The 12,171-nt window shown below is 44.1% G+C and overlaps 1 protein-coding gene and 1 long non-coding RNA gene across 2 annotated transcripts in view; one reads left to right on the top strand and one right to left on the bottom strand.

The window, feature by feature from the left end:
- Positions 1–12,171, top strand: part of LOC123349634 — a 119,337-nt gene that overhangs the window by 75,151 nt on the left and 32,015 nt on the right. The gene's annotated exons all lie outside the window — the stretch shown is intronic.
- Positions 283–12,171, bottom strand: part of CDH5 (cadherin 5) — a 50,626-nt gene continuing 38,737 nt past the window's right edge. Inside the window, exons 7-12 of the mRNA XM_044987839.1 lie at positions 8,112–8,365; positions 7,126–7,268; positions 4,811–4,935; positions 3,341–3,449; positions 2,808–3,053; positions 283–1,679 (exon numbers count right to left, since the gene is read on the bottom strand). Coding sequence (XP_044843774.1) covers positions 1,186–1,679; positions 2,808–3,053; positions 3,341–3,449; positions 4,811–4,935; positions 7,126–7,268; positions 8,112–8,365 — 1,371 coding nt within the window. The 3' untranslated portion in view covers positions 283–1,185. The remainder of the gene's footprint in view (positions 1,680–2,807; positions 3,054–3,340; positions 3,450–4,810; positions 4,936–7,125; positions 7,269–8,111; positions 8,366–12,171) is intronic.

Raw genomic sequence — 12,171 nt, forward strand, 5'->3', positions numbered from 1 at the left:
TGGTGGTGACACCCAAAACCTTGCTTATGCCCATGCCTTGGTCTTTCAGACAGACAGTAGAGTACACAGCTACAATAGTCTGGTCTGGAAGTCCCCACTACTTTCCTAGGTGGAAAATACCCATTTTACAGTACCTGTTTAAAAACAAAATTCACAGTAATGAGACCCTTGAGTTTTTTTTCCTGAAATAGCTGAATACCTTCAACTATCTTAAAAAGAAAACTCCTAGAAAAACCCATGCCTGCTTAGCCTGTAATACCTGTGATTTGTTGCAATCCAACAGTTCTGGAGCCTTAATATTCCACCTGATCTGCAGGCTTCCTGCCCAGCAGGGTATATTCCATTGAATAGCACCAAGATCCTAGTTAAGAAAGGAAAATATTTTTTTCTGAGGATAAAGGGAGATTTTAATACTCCAGGATGGTGCAAGAAGTCCACACAGTCAAGCTTTTCAAAAATGACCAATTAAAACCACTGTGGTGGTCTTCTAAAAATCCCCAAAAGTTCTACTATCTTCCTGCAGTAGCCCATTTTTGGAGTGGAAAGGTAACTAGTGAATTGGGAAGAAGGGAGAAATCATGATTCTCTTCGAACCTAATGGAATCATCTTTAATATTAAATGATGATCCTCCCCTTTGCTGCCGAAGCAAAGGCATGGATTATCCATGCAAGATGGTACAGGAGGCAAGGCAGACTTGAGGGGGAGGTGGCTACAGGTGCCTCCATAATATGTTCCTTCTCAGAGTTGCTAGACTCCTCTGTTCTTAATTTCACATTGATAAAAGGGTATGACACCACATGGAATGAAATCGGGGGCATGCTGCTGAAGGCATCAGCATATATATGGAAAACTTTCACAGGTGCTGGGCAGTAATGATTGAAAAGACATGCTCGGTGGAGCTCACCTGTGGGTCCTAGAGAACTAGTGTCAGTGGAGGAGCCCGTGTACTAGCTGGGCTACCTATGCTGAGGGAATGGGACAAGAACAATGTCATTACTTTAAAAAAAATGGATTTCATTGTAACTTTTTAACCCAAAATGCTTTGAGGTTTTGGTGTCTAGAATCATAGTTACAACCTGTGCTGCTTGTGTAAAGATCTGTTGATCCTCCTTTTGCATACTGGTTGCATCTTGGCTTTACTATCTGTCTCTAGGGGGAAAAAGCTAAACACAATTGATTTGAACTTAATACACAAAGTCTTCATTTGGCTCCAATCCGTAAAGCTCAGCTAACATTTTAAATCTGGGACCCCAGTCATTTAGAAAGTCATAGTCGATATCTGAATCAGAGGATCCTGACTCCAAAGAACTAAGAGATTCTGCAATGGACTCAGCACCTTCATAGCCATAAATGTGAAGGGTGTCATATGGCAGCAAATCCCCATCATTATCAGCTTCATCCTTCTTCACCTCAATCATAATTGCCATTTCCCCAGTGCCAGAATTTCCATTTCTTGTTGGCTTCTGGACCTGTGCATATAGGCAGGGCCCAGGCTCCAGGTTCATGCCATTCTTGCGGACAGAGTTGAGCACAGATACATCGTAGCTGGTGGTGTCCATTTCACCACCACCTTCTTCATCATAGGTGACAAGTTGCTCATGAATCTCTGCCACATTCTTCCTGAGTACAGTCAGCTCTTTCTTGTGCCTCTTTCTCAGAATGATCAGCAACGTGATTACTGTAGAGAAAACATATCCCAGCAGTTGTAAATAAAGGCAAATATAGGGAATTGGAGTAAACCAAACTCAGTGTAGTTAAAACTGAACATAATCTGAAGTTCTTTCGCAGGAAAAATGCTATTTAATTCTTTTTTTGAATGTTATCTAAAACATTCCTAATGTAGGACTTATGTGTTCACAAAAGGGGCCCGTTTTTGCATTCTATCAATCTGCTTTAGTGTTGATTTCTTCATCTCCTTAGAATTTTATTTTTACAGCACCAGACTGTTAGTCCTGGAGCCTGAAGTCCTGTATTCATGAACAGAGAACAGGCAACAGCAGTGCAAGCTTTCCCTATACTGCCCTATCAATATGCCTGAGCCCTGCCCTGGAGGGTATATCTCTAGCAGAGAGACCATAGTTCATTCTCCATAATCGGCTGGTGTTTGACCTCTTTTGCTGAGGCTGACTTATGGGTGTGGCGTTGTGATGTGGACACTTGTCCACTAGGAACTGAGCTTGGACCATCCAATCATTTAACATCTAGGCTATCAAACAATACCCACTTTCACACTTACCAGTCCATGTTAAACTCAAACTGATGACCTAGAGGTGAACAGCTCCATCACCCAACCAATCCCCACATGTCAGCCAGTTCATGTTACGTGCTATATTAATATTTTTTTAACATTATGCGTTCTTATGCCACCCAAGTTACAATCCTGGATACCAGCTTTCCATTCACAAAAGCTTCAATACCCATACATCAAGTACAGCAGCCTATAGTCGCACCATTAATGTATTATGCAATATAATTTCTATTGGTGTTTTCTTGCATTGTTACATGTTGTGCCCACATGAATTCAGCCTTTTGAGACGGGGCCCTGTTATTTCTCTGGCTCAGATCTCAGGTACAGTTATATTATGCCTAATGGTGCTAAATAATATTAATAGTTTGGTGAAATTACAACTGCTCCTTAGTTAAGTAAGACAACTATTCTAATAGGCCAAAAAGAAAGTAAATGCAAGAGTTTACATTTACTGAATGTGACTTACTCTCTTGATCCTGGATAAGCACAAAGCTTCAGGTACCTCAATTAGAAAGAACATGTCAAGAGCAGAGTATGCTTGAAATATCAGATATTTACCAAGGATTGTGAGGATGCAGATAAAAATCGCCACCAGTGCCTGAATGCTAACTCCAACTTGCTTACTTGCTTCTTCGCAAAAAGTGAATTCTCCTTTCTCATCACACTTGCAGACACTGATGGAAAGTGTATTTGTGCTGCTTAGCTCTGGCGTGCCATTGTCTGAGATGATGACAGGTAGGTAGTGGATTTTCACCAGCTCACGATTAAACTGTCCATATTTGACGGTGACATTAGCTGTGTTATCTGGAAAAGGTAATGATATCTAATTAAGTGATGATCTCAATGTCTGACTTTCTTTATAGATTATCAATTATCTGACACAATCCCCTGAGGCTAACTGAGCCTTTCAGGAACCCCGCAAATAGTTGGGTGGGCATGAACAACACTTTATCTGCTGAAAAAGCCTTAACCTGTTTATAAATAACAATAGCTCATTTGGACCCATCAGAGATTATCTCTGTAGCTTTCACCTCATGTTTCTTGGTGCCTCTCTTTTGCTATCTACTGAAATCTACTGAGGGATACACTACCGTGATTGTCAACCAATGTGAAGTTGCTGTCTTCCGTGGTCAGGGAATATTTGAAGTTAACGCCAGGCAACATTTCATCCTTGTCAGTAGCTGAAATCCTGATTATCACCTATAAAGATCCCAAAGTTCAAATTTTAGGTATGCAGTGCACACAGTGGTAAAAACACTCATTATGTAATGCAATAGCTTTGTGCTGGGCCTTTCATGGACATCTGCAGTAAGAGGTCATGTGAAGCTGCATCGCTCCAGAGGGAGCCCCCCAGAGAGGCCCCAGGTGCCTCCTGGGGCCTCCTATCCTTCTCAGTGCAATAGGAGTAATTTGAGAAAAGCCCTCTTCAAAGGACTGCTTCCTTTCCCCGTTCCATGACTAGTCAGATCCACTGGCTGGTGTGGAGGGAGAATCAGAAACATCCCTGCTTACTTTCTATGGAGAGCAACTGGTGCAGAGCCTCTATACTCCCCCACAGTAGCAGGTGCTAAAAGCCAGGTAGTTTGAATCCTGCCACACAAAGAGGAAAGGGATTTTCTCTCCTACTCCGCTGTGTGGCTGTGGCATGGCTTGTAATTAACCATAAAGAGAATAAAGTAATGTTAATTTAAATATCTTAAGTGGATTTTTTTAAAGTGCCTAATGGATTTAAGAGCACTAATAACAGTGAATATCTGACTTCAGCTCCTAAATTCCTTGCTTGCTTTTGAAAATCTCCCCCAAATACCCAAAACGCACAATACAGCTGCTGCATGTATGGCAGATGAATAATATATATGACATCAATAAATAATATACCAAAAAGTATTTCAAAATCAAGTTAAAGGTCAAATACCACCCCTGGGTCTGTACATACAGCTTCCATCAAATGGTAGAATCTGGCTCGAAGACTGTAAATTAATGAATATAAATAAAAAAACTTTCATGTAAAGGCTGCAGCTGAGGAACCCATGACACCTAAAAATACCAACTCTATTTGTTGGCACACAAATTGGGTGCCGATGAAATTTGCAATCTTAATATTTACTCATGTTTTCTCCTGCCTATTTTACATTGCTCAGGTTTTGTATGTATGAATATTAGGTAGATGAAAATGAATTGCTGGTGATAACTGCCATCTTGTAGGGTTAACTGAACTGTAATGTAATGGCTAATGTGCATGCATTCTGCTGACCTTCTGCTTGATGGGAGGGAGAGGGACTAAGGAGAGCGATGCAGTGTGTGTGTGTGTGTGTGTGTGTGTGTGTGTGTGAAGTGATAGAGGTCTGTATTGTAGCAGCAAAAAGACCGAAGCAGAAAAGTTCTGAGTGCTGACAACTCAGAGGTCAGTGCAGTCATGGAGTAGTCACTGGAAGCACACGCAGATCAGTATTTAGGATTAGCAAACAGGATAATTCTTATCAAAAGAGTTGTGGTTTAACTTGTGGTTGAAGGTACATGGTTAAATATAAATAGAAACAACCCTCTCATGTATTACCTACCTTTCCCGGTGCAGCATTTTCACACACTTTGGGCTCATAAGGATAAGCAAATTCTGGAGCATTGTCATTTTGATCAAGAACCTGGATATAAACTTGTGTATGTGATTCTATGTCAGACAATCTATCTGAAAGGATAAACATAAAATAATGGATGATTTATCAGTCAGTTGGCTACAGACTGAGCCCTATACAGAACTCTGGGCCTGTGCTTTGCATCATTCATGGAACTTCTTCATAATGAGCATGAATAGTATCACACTTTTATGAATTTATGCTTATACTACTTTTACTTATTAGATGTGAATTTAGGCCCAGATTTGTTCCTGCACAGAGATCTGCTAGACAGTGGGATGGAGGGAACTGGTTATGGCTCCCTGATTCACTGTGCTGGACTCTGTGTAGGTTATAACAACCTAGGGGCTGCTCTAAACTGTGCCAGCTGTCTATAACCCCAAAGGAATGTATGCCAGTTGAAGATTGCGAAAGTATAACAAGCTTTGGCTATCCCTCCTTCCCACTTGCTCCTTGGCTCTTATGGCAGGACTTAGAGCTGTTGAAGGGTCTGGCCTAGGAAGTGGTTACAACAGCTCTACATGGACATGAGGGGAATTTTGCTCTTTTTGTACTGTGGGAGTATAATCAGGCCAGATGCTTTTTCTAAGGGTACATCTACACTACCCGCCGGATCGGCGGGTAGCGATCTATCTATCGGGGATCGATTTATCGCGTGTAGTGTAGATGCAATAAATTGATCCCCGATCGCTCTCCTGTTGACTGCTTAACTCCAGCAGTGCGAGAGGCAGAAGGAAAGTCGACGGGGGAGACGTGGCTGTAGATCCAGCGCCGTGAGGATGCGAAGTAAGTAATTTAAATTTGATCTAAGATGCGACAACTTCAGCTACGCTATCTTCTCCTCGCCCCCCCGCCCCCCAGTGTAGACCAGGCCTAAGACTTCTGTTACAGATCAAGGCATAAAGGTTAGCGGTTTCAAGGGATTCTTTGCATTTGTACTGAAGGCTAAGTGTTAAATCTGGTTTCTGGATTCTAGCTGGAGAAGACGTGCTGAGTAACCTTGAAACTAAACCTACATGTATGTTACAGAATCTATACTTCACCTTGTAATGCTCACCAACCAGTGTTCTTGAGTATCATTAAAGTGCCATATTGACAGTTACATTTGGCAAATCCAGTAGGATGTAGGTAATGTGGAATTTTTCCTCCCCATTCCCTTCCCCCTTCAGTTTTACTAGTACTTTGAACTAAGAGGAAATTATTAGAGGTGAAATTGCCTCTGATGGAGGACTCAGACAAGGCCACTTTAGAGTGAGGCTATGCAGGGTTGCTGCTGTCCCAGCAGTTGTGTAGTGGGATTCTGCCACCTTGCATGCTTTGGAGGGGGAGCTCTGTGCCATTCCTGCAATAAATAGGTGTGAATGACGATGAGGTGGCAGGCTCTGGGGATGTCTCTGGGCAAATCCATTTGCCTTAACATCCTGGGGGAATAGTTGCTATTCCAGACGGCGTGTTGAGTGTCAGCCATGCACTGGCTCAAAGGTATATCTAGCTCAGTGCTTCTCGAACTGTGGGTCGGGACCCCGAAGTGGGTCATAACCCCGTTTTAATGGGGTCACTAGGGCTGGCGTTACACTGGCTGGGGCCCGGGACTGAAGCCAAAGCCTGAGCCCCACTGCCCAGGGCTGAAGCTGAAGCTTGAGGGCTTCAGCCTGGGCGGCGGGGCTCAAACTTCAGCCATGGGTGGCAGGGCTCAGGTTACAGGACCCCCGCCAGGGCTGAAGCCCTTGGGCTTTGATTTTGCCCCCACCCCCAACCTGAGGCAGCTGGACTGGGGCTTTAGCTTTGGCGCCCCCAAGCTGGGGTGGCGGGGGTTGGGCAGGCTCAGGCTTTGGTCCTCCCTCTTGGGGTCATGTAGTAATTTTTATTGTCAGAAGGGGGTCGCAGTGCAATGAAGTTTGAGAACCCTTGACTAGCTTAAGAGGGAGAGAGAGAAACAAGGTATATTCTGGTTAATAAGATGAGTGAATTTGCATAATAGTAATAGGCCAAATTCCAAAAAAAGGATACTCCGCTCACTTGCTGAAGTAGACATTTGTTGGATTGGATCATTTGCAATGCAAAATCATTCTAAGGCAAACACAGGCACTTTGATCAAAGGGGGCATTAACTTGTGTCACATATTGACAGGTGGGTGTTTTGTTTTTGGGGGCTTTTCTTTCTCTCTTAAACTATGATAATTCAGAAGAAACATACTGATTTTTTTTTCCCCTCAATGAAACAGGTTTCTAGTTAACACTTACTGTCTGCCATGATTTCTTGGGCTGCCACGGTAAGGTTATGCCAGGCACTGGCTTCTCTGTCCAGCTGCTTTGAGATGAAGATATCTCCACTATTGGATACTTTGACATAGTCCCCACTGGGGCTGGATCTTCGGAGGGTATATCTGTGTTTTGTTTAAAAAGGATAATCCTCAACAAAACAAGAATAGTAATACAGTGTGTAGGAGTTCAGTGATTCATTGCAGAAGGTCTGGAAGTTGTTCAAAGTGGTATGATAAACTGCAGATCTGATAATTTGCCTTTACCATGTGCTTTGGTAACTGTTCTCCTCTAGGACTAACATTTTTTAAAGCTTCAAACACATGGCAGAGAACTATTTTCTTCTCTTCCAGCCCTCCTCACTGGATAGAATTTTCCCCAAATATTTACCTGGGCCAGAATAGAGTAAGTAGCCCAATATATCTTACGTCAGCTAGAAAACTTTTCCAAATTTGCTGTTATATGAATTTATTTATTTATTACTCCTTTGCTGACTTTAAATTAGTTCACTTTGTTTTAATTTTGGAGCCTAGACATGCCAAGGCAGTAGTTGCAATATAAAAAATTGCAACAATGATTGTACATAAACATGAAGTAAAGACACAGAATTGTGCATTTTCACTTGTCTGCTAATCTAGACACAGAATTGTGCATTTTCACTTGTCTGCTAATCTAGACACAGAATTGTGCATTTTCACTTGTCTGCTAATCTGTGTAGGAATAACACGCACGTGCTATCATAGTGACCATATGTGGTAATTGCCCAGATGCTTAACTTTTGTGAAGTTATTGCACGTGTGTGTGTGTGTGTGTGTGAGAGAGAGAGAGAGAGCGAGAGACTGCACATGCAGATTATGCATTTTTGCATATGCAGTTTTGAAAATTTGGCCAACTTCCTTATTTCCTTTAAAATGTTGAGAATTTAACAATTGTTTGCTAGAGCTGGTATAATATCCAGCCTCATTTACCTAATTTTCCGTTTTGCTGCATCAGGATCTACTGCCAAAACTTTGCCAAGCGGGTTTTTTGTGAAGTAGTTTTCTTTTACTTCATAAACATAAGATGGCTGAGAGAAGATGGGAGGCTCGTCAACATCAAGAACTTCAATGGTAATGGTCGCAATGCTCTTTGGCCCACCGGGCTTGAAGAAACGCATATTAACCGTTGGATCAGTTGCTTCAATGTCAAACTTGTACTCTTTTATTTTTTCATAGTCCAATGGCTAAATGAAAAGAGAGACATTCTCAGTCAGTAGTAAAAATGCTATATATGCAAGCTAAAGCACTGTACTGGAACGTGTGATTTGGAAATGCTAGTATGTTGCAACAGAACTAGATTATCAGGGAATCAGTTATTCAGTGCATTTCTCCCTTTTTCTGTGCATTTATTACTTGAGCAGCTTATGACTTTTTCCCACAAATCTAGTCTTTATTCAAAATTCAGCACATAAATCTCAGTCTGTAATTTTATGTCTACAGTTCTGTGGCTGCAAGCTTCAGTCAGAGGCAGCTATCTCTGACCGTAGCCAGGATAGCTAGCCTAGGGTGATCTGACCTAGCTCCTTTCTTTGAAGGTGAGGCTGAAATCCACATCTCTGCCCTGGCCAACTACATTTCTCCACATTCATTGAGGGCAGGAGATGGGGCTTTCTTGCCGGAGAGCCAAGACCCTTAACTGTAAACTACAGCCAGCAATGCAGCCAATAGTAGCATGCCCAAGGTCTGTTGCTGCTCTGCCTACCAAACTCGCTGGCCATGATGGGCCTCTCAGCCAAACTTGTTCACTGTATGCAGGGGCGGCTCCAGGCACCAGTGCACCAAGCGCGTGCCTGGGGCGGCAAGCCACAGGGGGCAGCCTGCCAGTTGCCATGAGGGCGGCAGTCAGGCTGCCTTTGGCGGCATGCCTGCGGGAGGTCCGCCGGTCCCGCGGTTTCGGCGGCAATTTGGCGGTGGGTATGCTGAAGGCGCGGGACCGGCGGACCTCCCGCAGGCATGCCACCAAATCTGTGTTACCAGCGGACCTCCTGCAGGCAAGCTGCCGAATCCGCGGGACCGGGGACCTCCCGCAGGGGCACCGCTTGACTGCTGTGCTTGGGGTGGCAAAATACATAGAGCTGCCCCTGACTGTATGCAGAGTAGATTGCAGTGTTAGTGCTACATGGGTGAGAGCAATTGAACTCACGAGAGATTTGGACATTTTGCCACAAGTTTGGAATGGTGCAATATTATCAGTGCTTTAATGTAGCCAGAAATGCCTGGAAGTCAGCATGTCCAAGAGAAAACAATTTAATCTACAATGAAATAAGAATCTGGTATAGTTTGTTTTTTTGCGGGGGGACAGAATTGCTTTTCTGTATACTATTAGCACCACACCTTCAAGTGCTGTTTTGTTTTGCGTTTTTTAAAATAGCTGCATATTTAGGGCAGTAGGAATGCTGTAAATTTCATCTCATGCCTTGTTGTAACTCAAACTCGCTAAGGCTATAAATTACGTATATTCAGGATTCCTACTGAAAAGCTGCTTCAGTCTGGAAGGACAGTTGATAGTTTGAGTGATTAGACGTGGGCCTGAATCAAAAAAGCTTGGATCTGACTTGAACGTCGGAGAGAGATTTCACAGCCTGCCCAGGATTCAAGAAAATAAAACACCATCTCCAAACAGCTCTGAATGTTGAGATGCTCATAATCTGAGTTGGTATTCTGCCCCAAGCATTCAAAAACCATGTAACAAGTCATCAGAATCATGAGATTTTGATAAGTAAAAAATGTGGGTATATTTCTTTGTGTTCTCATTTTGTGTTTTAGGGTTCACATTTTTCTTTTTTTCCCTCTTCAACCATAAATGCTAGAAATTTATTTTTTTTAATGAAATCTGAGATTCTCCTGCAATCACATTACTGTAAGAGCTGGGGCTTTAAGAAAAACACCAACCATCCCTAACTTCGCAGGTTCAGTCCATCTCCACCTTGTAGATAGTGTAGGTGTAGACCAGAGGTGGGCAAACTATGGCCCACAGGCCACATCCGGCCCACAGGACGGTCCTGCCCGGCCCCTGAGCTCCTGGCCGGGCAGCTAGCCCCAGGTCACTTCCCTGCTGTCCCCCCTCCCCCGCACCCACTCCACCAGCGCTCCGGGCGGCGGGGCTGCTTGGTCATGCAGGGCAGCGCGGCAGTGTGTCTGGCTCTGGCTAGGAGGCGCGGCTCCAGACATGCTGCTCTGAGTGACATGGTAAGGGGGCTGGGGCCGGGGGGTTGGATATGGGGCAGGGTATCCTAGGGGGCAGTCAGGGGACAGGGAACGGGTGGACGGGGATCAGGGGGATTGGATTGGGGGTGGGGTCAGGGGTCAGGGGTGTGGATAGGGGTTGGGGCAGTCAGGGGACAGGGAGCTGGGAGAGTTGGATAGGGGGTGGGGTCCTGGGAGGGGGCGGTCAGGGGACAAGGAGCGGGGGGGGTGTTGGATGGGTGGGGGGTAGTCAGAGCGGAAAGTGGGAGGGGTTGGATAGGGGGTGGGGGGCCAGGCTGTTTGGGGAGCACAGCCTTCCCTACCCCAATGTGGCCTTCGACCCAAAAGCACTGGTGTAGACAGCAGTGCTTGAGATACCCAGTTGTTCCTTATATAATACACTAATCTGAAACATGCTAATTAAATAGTGATAAAGGTGTTAAACTTATGACTGGACATAGTGGCAGAGACAATAGCTTTGAAACTGTTACATAAGTTACATTGACGTTTTGCCTTAGATGACAGTGCAAATTTATCTCTGAGACATAAACATGGGGACAAATTCATTCTTCTGGAAACTCCACCAGTTCCAGTGAAATTGCACCATGGCTGACTCTTGTCCATTATGTGCTTCAAACAATGAACTGAGCCTTTAAGTGGTTCAAGTCCTGACTCCTCTTTTCCCCCACCCTCTCGCAGATCATGTGCTAGGGCAGGTGAGGAAGCGTCATGCCTGCTTTGTAATATAAGCAGCAGCCTTTTCCCCACTATGAGAGAGGTCTGCAGGGAGTAGGAGATGCTGAGAGACCTGGGGAAGAGCAGCAGTTTGGTGGTGGTGTGCTGGGAACTATGTTACTAGCAGCTGTGCTTTTAAGAGCATCTGGGAGGGGCATTGTGAAGCTGTTGTTATGCTCAGCCAATTGGAAACAAACTCAGAATAAATCACAATAAATCTTGCAAGCACTTGCCACTTTCAGCACTGTGGGATCACTGAACACTACGGGAAGAGGCCATGGATGAGGCTTAGTGACAAGGCCAATGTTACCAGCTCTTATGGTTTTTATGAAACCTGTCTGTGTTTAAGCCCTGGATCTGAGAATCTCAGCTTCACTTGGGGAAAAAAAAAAAAAAAAAAAGCTTCTAGTCCTGTTGATGACACAGAAAAGCTTGAAAACATGAAGCGAGTATACTCAAACAGCTTAGGAACCAGGAGGCCAATAAAAACAAAACCAAATTTATAATTTATAAGAGTATCATGATGCGGGAGGGGGCGGGGGTCGAGTCATGATTTTTGAATTCTTGGGGTTGGTATTGTTGGAACTAATGAGGAAATGTCCCTGGTACCAGTGATGCTGGTTTGGGAGCTTGAAGGCAGGTAGGGTTTTGGAGAAGGCCCAGGCTCCTGGAGCCCCTACCACAGTACCTGGAGGTAGTGTGGAAACTCTCCTGTTTCCAGGGGAAGGGATGGGAAAGGCAGTGAAGGTTCAGGGAGGCTGTAAAACCTTAGAAAAGGGAGAAGTAAAGAGATTAACTGGAAGATTTTGAATTTTTCATTTCATTTGGACTTTGACTCCAGAAAGGGGTTCGGAAAGTCAAAGCATTAAAATCACTGGCCCACCAAGCTATCCAAATACCTAAGGACAGGGGAAACTGAGACACCAAGCTGAGAGGAGTCTGAGGTGTGCAGCCTGGCATCTGATCAGGTAAATCTCAGTTATACACTGTGGGAAAATGAGTTTTTATCCTAGTAATAATACTGAATCAATTCACTTTATATATATCTATATCTATATCTATATCTATA

The sequence above is a fragment of the Mauremys mutica genome, chromosome 14 (genome assembly GCF_020497125.1).
Source record: "Mauremys mutica isolate MM-2020 ecotype Southern chromosome 14, ASM2049712v1, whole genome shotgun sequence".
Lineage (NCBI taxonomy): Eukaryota > Metazoa > Chordata > Testudines > Geoemydidae > Mauremys > Mauremys mutica.